The 15,157-nt window shown below is 37.0% G+C and overlaps 1 protein-coding gene across 1 annotated transcript in view; it reads right to left on the bottom strand.

Moving 5' to 3' along the window:
• AOX1 (aldehyde oxidase 1) overlaps nt 1-15,157 on the bottom strand; it is a 37,128-nt gene that overhangs the window by 10,611 nt on the left and 11,360 nt on the right. Inside the window, exons 14-25 of the mRNA XM_079310425.1 lie at nt 14,401-14,585; nt 13,531-13,693; nt 12,209-12,301; nt 10,042-10,211; nt 8,639-8,765; nt 8,405-8,527; nt 7,259-7,355; nt 6,190-6,314; nt 4,630-4,763; nt 3,326-3,413; nt 1,778-1,864; nt 142-333 (exon numbers count right to left, since the gene is read on the bottom strand). Of these exons, the coding sequence (XP_079166551.1) occupies nt 142-333; nt 1,778-1,864; nt 3,326-3,413; nt 4,630-4,763; nt 6,190-6,314; nt 7,259-7,355; nt 8,405-8,527; nt 8,639-8,765; nt 10,042-10,211; nt 12,209-12,301; nt 13,531-13,693; nt 14,401-14,585 (1,584 nt within the window). The remainder of the gene's footprint in view (nt 1-141; nt 334-1,777; nt 1,865-3,325; nt 3,414-4,629; nt 4,764-6,189; nt 6,315-7,258; nt 7,356-8,404; nt 8,528-8,638; nt 8,766-10,041; nt 10,212-12,208; nt 12,302-13,530; nt 13,694-14,400; nt 14,586-15,157) is intronic.

The following is a 15,157-nucleotide window of genomic DNA, read 5'->3' as shown; positions in this document are numbered from 1 at the left end:
TCTGTAAGACCATGCTATTCATTCAACAATCAGACATGGATTAAAAAAGATATGAATTTCATCACAAATTATGTTTAACTTAGTCTGTGGAACAAGTCCACAGACTTCATTTCAGGAGAGAAGATGCCTTCACTTAGTCACCTTTTCTGGCGCTAAACCAGTTTTATCTGCAACGTCTGTTATCCAAGTTTCTGTCACCAGTCCTGATTGAGGAAAGCCAAAGCCTCGGAATGCTATATTCGATGGCAAGTTTGTTTTGCAGACATATGCCCAGCATCTCAGGTTGGGAATCTTGTATGCATTGTCCATTTTTAATAAGGATACTTCTGCTACCTGAAGCAGGGGAAAAACAGATCTAGTTTAAAGTCAGAACAGTGCTTCTTTCAAATTTACATTTAAATCTTCCTCATCTCTTCTATAAAAGACCTTGAGACAATTAGCTTTAACATTGAGTTTCTGGTCATCACTGGTAGTAAGAGTACTCATGCATGCATACAGACTTCATTAATACATTTTTCATGCAATATATTAATTTTAGGGGTTTTTTGATTCAGAACATAGTTGATGTTACTTGTACTTGCTATCAATAGTCAAGGATGTAATAGATATATCATTTTATGACTGCTTTTGCTCCTACTTCAATACCAAAAGCCACACAAACTAAAAACAGGCAGATTAGATTTAAAGAAGGAGTACCTATGAAAGGAACTGATGAAAGCATACTATCACATCCTGTAGAAATCCACACTCAAGGTTTAGTTCCACCAGAAAGCATATGTACTGCAGTCTACAGTGTCTTCTGGTCCTTAAGCTTTTCATTTAGAGGTTTCACATGACAAACACAAAACCACATGAAGAGGAAATCCTATACTAGAGACCTCAAATTAGGCTCTAGGAGTCAGTATAAAAAAATAAATTTAAAAAATGGTTTGATGCCTGATGAAGAGGTCACTGTCTCTCTTCAATATTAAGTACATTTCTCAGAATGACAAATTTAAGTCTCGGTTATTCCTGCTAGGTCCAGTAGCTTCACTGAGTCCTTGTAGGACTTCATGTTAAGGTAGCTCTGACATGATCTGCATTAATGTACATGCTTCTATGAAAGATTTTCTTCTAAGCTTAGCTATTTTTCAGAACCAGGTTAGGCAGCAATACCACAGGCAGTTACACTGATAGATTTCAGGATGTAGAAAATACTCATAGGTAGGGCAATGACAAGCAGATGAGGGGTAGTATAGCAAACATTTAAGTTACAGCTAGAATAGCCTGTACAAACACAAATACCTAGTGATGATATCAAAGCAAGAAACATTTTATACTTTGCAGACCTGTAACTGAGAAACCAAGGTATACAGCACAATAAATGCTGACCCAGTACAGAAATCCATAGGGATAGCATCAGGATAGCTATGAGTTTTCTGAAGGCCAAGAAAGGTCTTCCCAGCCCTGAAGATGTAGAACTTCAGGCAGGGACAAATGAAGGTACTATGCATTTTAAAAGGAATACATTGTTAGTTGAGTTGTTCATAGCAGAAAAATAAGGCTGAGAAAACATTCATGAAGTGAATGTATAGGGCAATATAAGAAAGTAGTAAGATGCTTCACTAAATTTAATAAGGAAAGGTTAACCTATTCAGCATAGATTCTTCCATCAACCCACAATCCCTATATCAAAAATCTATATGATTAATATTATATGGGTAAGGAAATTTGACTTCATAATCTTCCAGGTAATGATTCCTCTATGTTGACAGGTTTGTCAGTATAAAATCCTTACCAGAATAGACTCATCAGGGGTACATCCTCCATTAACAAAATATTTGGCATCCACAGCTGTGATCCTACCATCATTCATGAAGCCAACCTAGAAGATCAACAGTACGTTACTTAGAATTCAGCATTCACTTGTTTCTGAAGTGCTTGGATATTTTGAAAATTAACATAACACACAGATTTAGGGTCATACTGCACTATTAATTTCTGGGCAGCATTCACTGAAACTAGAAGGGCAAGAGAGAAATGTTTCTAAGATATAGGCTTTCCCTCCCGCATCTGTGATCTGTATAGGTACAGCATAGAATAAGCAACATAAGCCCACTGGGAAAGGAAGGAGTGGCTTCCTCTCTATTGCCTGAGATGGCTGAGAAGAGCATCAACTAGGAGTGTCTACTGTAGATGAAATCAAATCCCACTTCAATGGTAAGAACAGTGTCTGGCAGATGGAGTATTGCATTTATGCTTATTAATGAAGAAATGTTATCTTTATCTCACATCCCTCTTTTCACCTGTTGCCACTAACAGTTCCTGAATTAATAACATGAGCTACAGCTCATTTGCAACTTTAGGGAAGTATCTTATAAAACCCCTCTTACTTTACCTATGTAGAATGTCATGCAACTTGCTTAGTATTATCAGCTAAATCTGCAGCAGTTTAGGCTGCAAGCTGTGAACTTTCACCTAGGTATGTTGAGCTGTTACCTAGTCAAGTAAAAGAAGGCCTCAGAGTCAGTTCAAACTGAAAGATAAGGAAGCTATAATCTTTAGCAGAGGCTGCACAACTTACATGTAAGAAAAGAAATGACCCAGCTACAGACAATGAAAGAAATGCATGAAGAATGTGAAGACTCCAGACGCTTAATATTACTATTGGTTTGTACTGTCATGTGAGGGATGGGAAGCTTAGATTGTAAGGGTATAATTGCCCAGTTATAATCCCATTGTTCAGGGTCCCTCTTTGAAGGCATCTTTGAGCTGCAGTGCTATTAACAAAAGGTACTTTTAAAGAGAAATCTTTCAGCTTGTTGATTCAGCAGAAACTTAGATTTAAACTCCATTATGGTGGCTGGTATATGCAATTTATATGACAATTAGAAAAAGAAAATAAGGCAGAAATTATCCCAATGAATGACTGATGACAGTGCATGAGCAGGACTTTCCTCCATAGGGCAAGTTTTCTGCATGACACTGTTTCTGTGAAAAATTAGCTGCTTCTTTGGGTGAATGTAACCATATGGAGAGTTTAAAAAGTTCTGAAGAAGACGTCTGACATGGGTTTGCTCCTTGTTCCCAGAAAGAAAGACAGAAAGAGCTATAAAAGGAAAAGAACATGAAGGAACTAGAAAAATAATAAACCTTGAAGAGACAGAGGTAGAGGCAAACAAAGGAGGTGCACACAACTTTATGGTTCCTGGCTTGTAGTTTTGTTTTAAAATTGAATTGGTTATATCAATTTTCATTAATAGAACACATTACCCAGTAACACTGAAATACTTATTCACAGCATGTAGGTGGGTATTTTTTTCTACTGAATTCTTGTGGCACTCACTTTATATTTAGCAATAAAGGGATGTCGTCCGCCAATGATTACCATATCATCCTCTCGGCTCAGAATAAAACGAACTGCTCTGCTGGTTCTAAATCCAAAAAAGAAACATCAGATTGCAATTAAAAGAAAGGATGTGATAATAAGAGAGCTATGGCTACCCATCATGTATTCTGATCCAGCCATGCATATAAAAACATGCATTTAGATTAAATTTAACTTTAATAAGCCATATGCTTAACACTATGTCCAGAGTTCATATTTCTCACATTTACAAACATGTCAGAATTTTCATTTCATCTTTTGAAAGCCAACAAGATAACTCAGTGCAAGCTACTCCAGAAAAAACTATTTCAGTGTCAAGTGTTTGTCACCTCTTAGCTATTCAGAATCATACTGAAATAGAGTGTCTTGGAATGAAACCAAAATATGAATAACAATAAAAATATGAAAATTAGTCTAGAAATACATGTACCATTTAAAATAATTAATTTATAAAAAAATGGACATAAGGTGTAAAATAAGGTACAAGGAATAAAAAGATAGTTAAACCATAAAAGAAGTATTTTTAGCATGACTTGTTAATAAAAAAAAAACAGATCATGTGGGCAAAAATAATCAAGAGCAAATTTTATACCAGTGACAGTAGAAACAACAAACCTATTGAGATAACCCCTCAGATGACAAGATCATTTTGGGTGACAGTATGTAGCCTGATGTGAACTCTGCAGCAAAACAGTTATAAAGGAGTTTAATATGCCCTGACAGCTAATTGCCAATATTAGCCTGCCAAATTTGGAAGATGGGGATGGAACTTTATGGGTTAATGTTCTTAAACTAATTCAAGCAGTATTAGAAAAAGCATAATACGTCATAGGTTTAAACTAATTTTGACTTGGAACATGTTGAGGACTGAGCTTTTTCTTAAAAGCAGTTCCACCCATGAACTTTCTTGTCCATTCTGCTGTGTCAGTTAAGTTCACAAATGCAAGGTTAATGTCATATTTTAATGTATGTACAAAGTCTCAGTAGTTAGGGACTAGTCCTTTTGAATATTTGTAGTTTATACTAATACAAATACCAACTTCTTGAGGCCCATTAATTTAGTTAAGACTAGAGCTGCTTAACATTAAGTAGTCCAACAAAACAAAACAAAGAAATGCACTGAATAGTCTTGCAAAATGTGAAGTCAGGGTTGTATGACTTTTTGACTAGCAGTTTTGGAAAAGGAGAAAGCATTTTAGATGAAGTGGAAAACTTGTTTGCTTCATTTTTTTCATATGCCATCACACACATACTGCACTTACTTGTTTGCTGCCACTGCAGCAACTGATGCCAGTAAGCCAGTTCTCAGGATTTTCCCACCAAAAGCTCCACCAACTCGTTTAACATGGCACATGATCCTGTTGGCTGGAACACCTAAAGTCGCAGCTACCATCTCCTGAAAAACAAGTTTTAATATTTTATGCCAACTTAAACTAAGCTCAAAAGCTAGGTTCTGAAATAGAAAACTTCTCTAGAAAAGGGTTCCACAAATATTTCTATGCTTCAATCTGATGAATAGAACTTTTCCTTTACCTTAGGTTAAAAAACAAAGAAAGAATAACAACAAACTCTCAACAGGGCTCTCACTGCACATCTTTACCATGCTGACTGTGAAAAGGCCATTGGCCAATGTGAAGAATAATACCAGTGAATTACATTATCTAAACAGTAAAAAGCTTCAGGTATAATAAAAATTGATTAGTACACAGTTTCTATTATTGTAATTACTTTTGTTTTTATTTAAAATAAACCTATTTGTTTCTTAATAGTCTAAAGTCTTGCTAGTGTCAGGAATGTTTTTGCTTGAAATAATTTTTTCAAACATGAAGTTCTTCATACTATTTGGCTATTGGCAATATAATAATAATGGAAATTATACAAAGAGCTGAACTGGGCTTTGAACACAAAATGCCAGTGTTGAGTCTGAACTACCATCAGTTTCATGCACTATGGCTATTGCTGTGCAGGCCACAAACCATGGCAGCTTTGTTTTGCCATTTATCATCATGACATTGTCTAGAGGGTTAGAACACCTCTGCTATGAAGGCTGAAAGTCTTGGAGTTGTTCAGCCAGAAGACAGCTCCAGGGAGACTTTACTGAGGCCTTTCAAACTATAGATAGGGTTTACAAGAAAAAGAGCAAGACTGTTTAGCAAATTTTGTATTGACAGGACAAAGGACTACAGTTTCAAACTAAAAGAGGGCAGGTTGAGACTGGACAAGAGAAATCAATCTTTTACGGTGAGAGTGGTAAGGCATGGGAACAGGGAACTTGTTCAGAGAACTTGTGGATACCCCATCACTGGGAGTGTTCAAGGGCATGTTGGATGGGACTTTGAGAAATTCCATGCAGAGAAAGACAACTCTGTCCATGGCAGGGATGTTGAACTAAATAGTTTTTAAAGGTTCCTCAAAACCCAAACCAATCTCTGATTATGAGACTGCTGCATAGAATAGCAGTCTCACCTACAGCTGTTAGACTTGATCCGATCCTCAGTAGGTCCTGACTCTGTAGGAACTGATTGCTCCTCACTCCAGTGGAAAACTAACAGAGATGGAGGAGCCTCAGCACTCCACAGGGAGCTTCTCATGCCTACAATAGTGGGGTATGAAATAGTTTGCTCAAAGGGAGAGACTTATCCTGATAGTGTAGTGCTCAGTGTTTGTCAGAATACAGCAGTACTATAAAGCAGAGTTATTGGACTATCCAGATGGGCAATTTCATGTTTCTACGGCTTCAGTTCCTACAGATTTGTAAACCAAACTTTAAAAGCTCTATTGTCTAAAGTCCAAACACTTTCTCTGAGAATGCTCTGCATTACCTGAATAATTGCTGGATGCTGTGTTGACACATACAAATCCATTTCTTTATCCTCCCCTTTAGGAACAGCAAGCATACTCTGAGTTTCCATGTAAAAGTGTTTCTGTCCCCCAATGCAAATCTCCCCTGATCCAATAAGAAAAACACAAGTGTTATTGAGGGGAAAGGACAGAAGAAATGAACCAGAGAAGAACTAACAGTCCACCACCATGTAAATTATGGCAACCAGTGTCAAATCCTCTGATATTTCCTGTGTAAAAGAGCAACATTTAAAATAAAAATACAAATTAAAATCCTTGCAGTATTAAATTGGTCTTGTTTCAATAGCATCACCAGAACTGGATTAAGAACAGAACACTATTGCTCACAAGTGGTGACAACAATAAATGAAGCATAGCCAAGTCAAACAAAGCATGCATGTACTGGACCAGGTCAAGAAGAGGGCTACCAAGATCCTCAGGGGGCTGAACCACAGGATGTCCAAGAAGAGGTGGAGAGAACTGGATTTATTTATCCATAAGAAGAAAAGGTTTAAGAAGAGCTCTTATTGCTGTCTACAACTATCTAATGGAAGGGTGTAGACAAAAGCAAGCCAGACTGTTCTCAGAGATGCCCAATGGAAGAATAAGAGGTAATGAACAAGAAACTTCTGCTAGATACAAAAAAAAAAATCAAAATCAGCATGGAAGCAGTGAAACACTTAAACAGGTGCCTATAGATTGCCTAGGTTGCATAACCTCCGCATTTGGAGATACTAAAAACATGACTGGACATGGCCCTTAATAACCTGCTCTAACCAGATCTGCTTAAGTAGGAGGTTGGACTAAAAGACTCCTTTCCAACCTAATTATTCTGTAGCTTTTTTCAAGAAGAAATGATGCAAAAAACTTGAATGCAGTAGCAGAACAAAAATACACTAGGTTTAGTCATGCTGTCTTCCAAGTGACTAGGTTTTTTTTCAGGCCTAATGACTATGTGGAAAAAAGGCAGAACTGGGACTTGAAGAGCAGACAGCCAAACCCAAATATTGACAACCAAAATTTTCTCATAAAATATATTCTATAGTTTACCTTCAATTATATTATCAACAGTTTCAAAAGCCTCATCAACATTTCCTTGTTCTAATTTTCTTTTTGTCTCAAAGAACGAGTTGTGTTTTATAGCTTCCTGCAATGGAGAAAAAGAGAAAAAAGGGGGTTTAAGTATTTTTAGGATTCCCAGCTTGTTGCAGCATTTTAGTCTCAGGACCAACACTGCTGTCTTCAGAGACTGGAACCACCAGCTATGAACAACTTTATTTCATCACTTTATTGTCATTGTTGAGTTTCTTTACTCAGTTTCAGCAATTCTTTCCTGATGCATCTTGTGTAACTGATGACAGCAGCTTCTGAAGGAAATGCATTCAGTTTATTCAACCTGTTCTTCCCTGTCATACATCCAGGAAGCGATCAAGACACCACAGAGTAAGAATGCAACTGCATCATCCAAAGAGTGGTGCCAGCAAGAGGGGAAGAAGTCACAAGGACTAAGTAAAGGTGGAATCTATTTATAAATTAGCATTTGCTTTATTTCTAGTAAGATTTCATTGGAGTTTCAATTCTAATGAAATGTTAACAAAATTGTCAGCCTTTATCCATTTTTCTATCAGACTGTTCCATAAGACCACCCATAATTAAACTAAAGTTTTAATTGTAAAAAGTCACTGTAAAGTGACTACCAGAATTAATGCTGATTCCCTGCAATTGTGTCCTTTACTCCTACTCTCTTTAAGCCAGGGTAAATCCATATGTGACTCCCACATTACACCTCTAAAATGTTGTACATCCCTAACACCTTTTCTTCATATTCCCCCAACAATTCCTACTGCTCTGGACTAGCTTTCAAGCTAGATAACAGATAAAAATGCTAGAGATAATCAGGAGCTGACTGCTAGCCACCATACACATGCTGACTGGTCAGCTGGTATCTATCAAAAAATTAGAAACCAGCATGCTCATTGCCTTTTCGTCATTGGGAAGATTAGGAGAGTTCTTTTTTTTTTTTTTTTTTTTTTTTTTTTTTTCCATTTTTAATTTATTTATAGGGAGATACTCTGCTTATTTGGATGTTCAAATTAATCTCATTTCTTAAAAATCATATTTAAACAGCAACCAAAGAGTGTCAACTGCTACACCCAAAAATTAAACCGTAAGAAATGCAGAAGAAAGTACTAGTACCTCAATTGTTAAAATTACTGGTTCCAGCGTTTCATACTCTATCTTCACTTTTGCAGCAGCTTGTTTGGCATGAACATCTGAATCTGCAACCACAGCACAGACAATCTGACCCACACAAATCACCTGTAAAATACACATCATGTAAGTATGTATCACATGGACAGTGGAGGATAAAAGGCTGGAGAAAAAACAGTTAGAATTAAGAAAATCAGTTAAAAAATATTGTAATTATACCTCATTTCTTGCAAATATAATCTCCGGCTCATCAGAAAAATAAAACTCGTTTACAGCTGGCACATCATGAGCTGTTATGACATCAAACACACCTGCTCCTTTTAGGGCCTCTGAGGTATCTATAGATCTAATTGGGATATGGAAAGAGGGAAAAGTAATTAATTAATTTTACAAACTGTTCACAGGGGAAGGGAACACAATATACAGAGATATATTTCTTTTACTACCAAGATCTGTTCATAGGCTCACGCATGTCTTTTCTTCCTGTCTCTGGCATGTGGAAAACTACAGATGAAAAAAGAAGTAAGATTCTACTAATCTGCTTCATTTTTAGGAGATAATTTAGATATAACAGGGAAATCACTGGCCCATTAGATTGTTTGAACTGCATTGGTTTAATAAAAGTCACTGCACAATTATGATGCTACAACTGCAACTTTCTAAGCCCTCACCGTGTACACAAATATTGCAAGATACAAATACTCATCTTCAGATGGAGAATTAATGTAGAAAGATACTAAAGAAATTATAAGACCAGTATAAATGGAGAAGGAATGGAAATGTCTAGATGTAGAAGGATCAGAAGAAACAGCAGAAGGTCTGTAAGAATAGAATGTTTTGATAGCATCTAATTCAGTAGGTTATCAGATCCCAGCACATGAACAAGCATCTTCTCTGGACACCCAGATCAGGAGACAAAGGAGACTGAAAAGATCCTAATGACTTGCAGAGATGGGGGTGATGTCACCTCTGTGATGGGACCCAAAAGAGGGCTGCCAAATCCAGCACTGACCTAAGAATAAGCATGAAATATGACAAGGACTGTAGCTAGGAGCCCCAGTCCTATGCATTGTGACAATTAATCCTGACTAGATCACTTGAATATGTCTTGGTGCCTAAGTGTTGAACAAACTGCTAGAATAGGTGTATCTTGGCAGCATAAAAATATGTGAAAACAGTTTTCTTAAAATCCTCTTTTCTACCCTTCTCTAAGTCTCATATGAGCTTTGCCACCTTGCTGCTGCAATGTTGCTATACTATTTCCTACATTTTGGACAATCTTCTTCTTTAATGGTAGAACTGAGTGTCAAAGCAGTGTTTGTAATATTGAATCTCAAACTCTGCTTGCACTGCACAGCTGAGCACATTGTGGAGGTAGCTAGGCTAGCTCTGGGCTGGTTTATGGACCAGAAATAGTTCACCCTTACTAGTACAGTAAAATGGAGCGAGGCACTTAAACCCTAACAAACCCTTCTACTACTGCAACAATAGTGCTTTCAGCATGGATTTACCTGCAGGTATCACATATGCTGGTCTGTACATGCATAACTCATTAGTCTCTCTAAAAATCTCAGGCAGCCATTCATGATAACACTTTCTTCAGGTCCACTTTGAACACTTACACAATCTTAGCATGAGCTCTGGAACTAGTGACAGCAGCCAGGAAAAGTTCTCCATCCACAGAAGGAAGGTCATCAATGTAGACTGCTTCACCAGTGGCATGCTTTATACCAGACTGGTGCATAATGGGCCGTCCTACAGGGTCCTGGGGAGACTGGCTCGGCTCTACATCCTGTACAGTCAGAAACACACATCAAGCACCCCCAGTTAAAAAAAGAACAATCTTGTTACTCTTACAGTAATCAGAAAATTAGATGAATGAACAACTGCTCATACTATCATCTTCTGGTTCAACACTGAAAGAGATGTGGCTGCAAAAGGTCACTGCTGCTCCTGGGGATTTCTTTTTCCTCTTTTCTTCTCTTAAGGACCCTTCCAAGAGCACCATACAGGCTTGTTTACTTGGACTTTTTTCCTTAATTATTTGTCAAAGTGACAAACCCAGCACTTTTTCAGAAGGACACTTTCCTCCCTTACTGAGTGGTGTCATGAATCTTTAATAATTTTCTGAATTATTCTCACAAGATTCTGCTCTGAATGCTATCACTGTCATGTGATGCACTGTGAGCTATTTGCAATGATTTCTAGGATTTGCCTTCCTCACTGAAAGAGTGCAACTGATCAGTGTAAATCAGTGAGAAAATATTGCCTAAATATTTTCTTTCCAATTATATCCTTGCACCTGTGTATGAATTTTGTATGAAATGACCTTATTAATCTTTGCTGCTAAGTTTTTTAGAAAACTGATTCAGTGTTTCTGAATCAACTAATTAATAATCAACTAATGTTGCCAACTTCCAGAAGACCTTAACAATTTCTGTGTCAGTATTAATGGTAACTTTTTTTCTTTTCTACATTTAGAATTAGTTTATTGTTCACAACTTAAAATGTTTTTACTTCTAAAGCTTCCAGCACACAAGTGTTCAGGCTACACACTTCTACTTCCTGCACTTTCTGGCATACTCTCTGCTATTGGCACAAAGTCAAGTCACTCTTCACGTGACTGCCTAAAGTTCCTCAAATGGATGTCTCAGCCAAACCACTTCAACATTTCCACAACAGAATGTCAAGGTATTTAGATTTCAAGATAAGCACCCTTTTTTAATCTTAATTTAAAAGCTTAACAATGTCCACGTGAAGGGGTGCAGACAAAATATATGGCCTTACAAAATGCAAATAGAAATTTAAAGTGGAAAAACTCAAATTTTCTAGGTTTCCAAATTTCTATTGGTCAGTGCCAATTGATCTGAGTAACAAATTGCTTCAATTTCTGATGTTCAGGCACTTTATTACAGATGAGGAATAAACTGGGGAAAAGTCACAGAGAAATAGTTCCCTTGATGCTGGCTCTTGTTATTGCCACTGCGGTTTTATTGGTTGTTGTTTTTGTTTGTTTATTTGTTTGTTTTGGTTTTGTTTTTTTAAATACAAATAATAGTAACAACTCTGAAGGAAACTTAAGATAACAATTTGAACAAATTTAAAGTATTTAAAATGAAAGTATTTTTCTTCAAAAACTAAAAGAAAAAAACATATTTCATTTGAATTTTTCTTTAGGTTTTTAAAAGTTGGTATTTTGACTTGTGTATTGAGGTGCCAAATTATCAAAAATCCTCGTGGGTGTTTCCACCATGAGCTATTTATACAGTGAGCTCAGAAAACACCAAACATGTTCTTTGCTGCTCTCTACTGTTGATTTAGGACAACCTGCTCACGTTAATTTGAGCACACAACCATCACACACCACCTTAATTCCTAAATCTACAGTAGGACTTAAGAGCCCATGAGATCTTGAGACAATAATACTATAACTATGCTACAGTATATATATACTTTACCTGGGCTTTTAAATCTTTTTTTTGTTTTCTTATAATTTCTTTCTAACTGGGTTGCACACTGCAATAAACCAATTGTAAACCATCTGACAATGGAGTTTGCTTAGCATATTTATCTTCCAAGAACTGTCTAGAAGTGAGTATACCCCAGAATCTATTTTTACAAACAGGGATCCTCCAAATGAGATGCAGCTAAAATCAATCATTAAAAGCCTCTTGCTTCCAGTCCTTTGGAAAATCTGTAGCTGACCTTCACACCAAGGCTCATGCTTGAACTGTGACTTTTTACCTAGTCTTACAAAACACAAAACAACATAAGAATGAAATAATTTGCCTGGTATATTTGGATACTCTGGGGCATTCTGGTTTTGAAATCTTCTAGGCCACTCCCATATTCCATAGGTATGCCAGGATAACGACAAGGATCCTGAAAAGAAAGTGAATTACTAATAAAACTCACATTTTGAACATTCCAATTTTAAAAAGTAACAACTAAAATCAAACACAAAATTTTTATAGAGGAAATGCTTTCCAGGTTCAAACCATAAAGGCTCTAAAACAACAATCTGAAAATAATGTAGAGGTTTTAGATGTCACTAAATAATATTTAAAATATACTGGATTCAACAAATATGCTTTTAAAGTAAGCAACATAAATTAGGGACAGAAAGAGGGGCTTTGTTTTGAGGTCTGATCAAAATTGGCTCAGAATCACTCCTGATAATAAACAATCACCTAGTAATGGCAATTTAGAGGAAAGAGCTCAAGGTAACAGAGGAAAAACATAAAAGGGATATTTTCTCTGTAAAAACGTATTTAAGAAAAAAAAAAAAAAGAAAAAAGTAAATTACACAAAGAATGTCTTGACAAGTGAAATTTTAGTGTCCTCATCTCCCAGTCAACAGCTCACACAAGAAGGAGGGATTTTTTATTCCTTTTTCATCTGTTTCTGTTCAGAATTATAAACAGAGTAAGATCTCCTGTATATTTTCTTTGGGTCTGGGAGCTTGCTACTGGTATGTTGTTGTATTAATTGCTCAAATGTCTTTTAAAGCCTAATATCCAAGGTAAAGATACCTGAGCATCTAAAAGTTAAATGGGCATCTCTCCATCAGTCCCTTTGGGAATTAAACACTTAACTTGGTGTATAGCTCCAAACACCAAAGACAGTGATTTAGCACACTGTACAAATGGCAAACAATAACATATAGCAAGAATACCCCTTTTATTTGCTTGCACAAAAGCAGACATGGGGAATGCTTGGGTTGCTCAACCTGTAGGGGACTCATGGGAGACCTCACTGAGGTCTTCAACATCCTCACAAGGGTAAATGGAGGGGCAGGTACTGACCTCTTCACTCTGCTGACCAGTGATAGGATTGGAGGAAACAGCATGAAGCCAGGAGGGGAGAGCTTTAGGTTGGATATCAGGAAGAGATTTTTTACCCGGAGAGTGTTTGAGTGCTGGAACAGGCTCCCAAAAGCAGTGGTCACAGCTCCTAGCCTGAGCTCAAAAGCCATTTGGTCAATGCTATCAGGCACATGGTGGGACTCCTGTGATGTCCTGTGCAGGGCCAAGAGTGGGACCCAGTGGTCCTGATGGATCTCTTGTAACTTAGTATATTCCATGATTTTATGATTCTATGAACTAAATTACCATTGTCTTCAATGACTGTGATACTTCCAGGAAAAATCTGTAGAAGAAACTGACCATCAAAGTTTTCTTATAGTCTACATTTTCACCACCAGCTGAGCCTGGAAGAGCAATTTCTTTAAGAACTAGTCGGCATGCTTCATCCAACATTTGTTCATTCCAGTGTCTGTTAGGAAGAATAATAGATACAATCAGACTAGGACTAATAAAAAATAAATACAGATTGCAGTAATATATGTGTACCATTGACCACAGATATAATCCTGCTCACAGTGAAGCCATAATATTGATTCTAATAATGTCTGCAGTTTTTAAAGTGGTGTAGATCAATGTTGCTGACAGAACTGAGCCCCCATAAGTAAACTGAATTAAGTGCTATGCCAGCATTTTTAAATAAACAAATACATAATTTAACAAACCCTATTACAGCTTTGAAGCTGCTTTAGCAGTCTTACAGATTCTCATCATATTGCAGATACTATCCTATATTTGAAGTAGATAGAGATGCAAAATGTAGATATTTTCAAGGGATCTAATTAGCTGTTACATTTCCGAGAGCGCTGTCCTCTTCAAGAATTGCAACACTCTTAATTCTCCACATCTACATGACTGCAGATATCAAAATATCAGTCTGTTGGACTAAATTTAGTCATGTAAAGTATCAAAAAATAATGAGTAGTTCAACTAATTAAACAGTTGCATATTAAATGGCAAACCAGTCTAGTGGGGCTACATTTAGTGTTTTTATGCTGCTTGAATTTGCAATTTCTTTCCTCCAAAACTTGGAAAGGTGATGCAAGCTGGGAGGGAAAGTCAGGGACTAATTCCAGAGATTATTTGTTCAGAGACACACACAAGACAGGAAAATCTTACCTTCCAATAAGTGTCCAGCAGGTTTGTTTTGCACAGACTGTTGTTGAGACAGCACCTCCATAGAAAATACTTAGATCCTTTATAATGTCTGTACCTTCTTCAAAAAGGACTCTCATCCCAGCGTTGGTTACTGGAAGAGCATTTTCCCGTCTTGGTGCTTGTCGAAATGCAGAGACATATTCCCCCTGAGCAAGATCAGACAGAAGTGTAGACATGTAAGTATCTGAAAGTAGAACTTGTTGCACTATGTGAAGCAAGAGAACAAAAAATGAGTAGCACAAATTCAATCTCCTGAGCAATGAAGACCATGCACTTTCTTCTCTTGACCTTTCAGTACTATCTTTGATTTTCTATCAGCTCATACCCAATCCTCCATCACTCCACAGTACAGATGACCTAGATTTTTCATGGTAGATAACTGGAAGACAGGGATCTTGTGGAGCTGTATTTATAACAAGACCATAAGTTTAGAGGCTTCCATGTATTGCCAAACTTCAGTATTTAGGTAACATAACACATAATTCTCTTGTAAGATCTTATATCCACTCTTGCAAACCCAGTATCAGTTAAAGACTATTATTCAGTTCAGCAACATCTATGGAAGCACCACATACACATCCTATCTTCTCTTATTTTAAAGAAACATCACCAGGAGATGACAATACTTTACCTATTTGATGCCAGCCATATCACAGGTGAGCAGTCTGCTTGGTAAGGACAATGGCAACTTGCCCAAGATCCCTTTCTGGAGTGGATC

This window comes from Erithacus rubecula (genome assembly GCF_903797595.1).
Source record: "Erithacus rubecula genome assembly, chromosome: 8".
In the NCBI taxonomy this organism is placed as follows: Eukaryota; Metazoa; Chordata; class Aves; order Passeriformes; family Muscicapidae; genus Erithacus; species Erithacus rubecula.
This window is presented reverse-complemented; position numbering and strand designations above follow the sequence as displayed.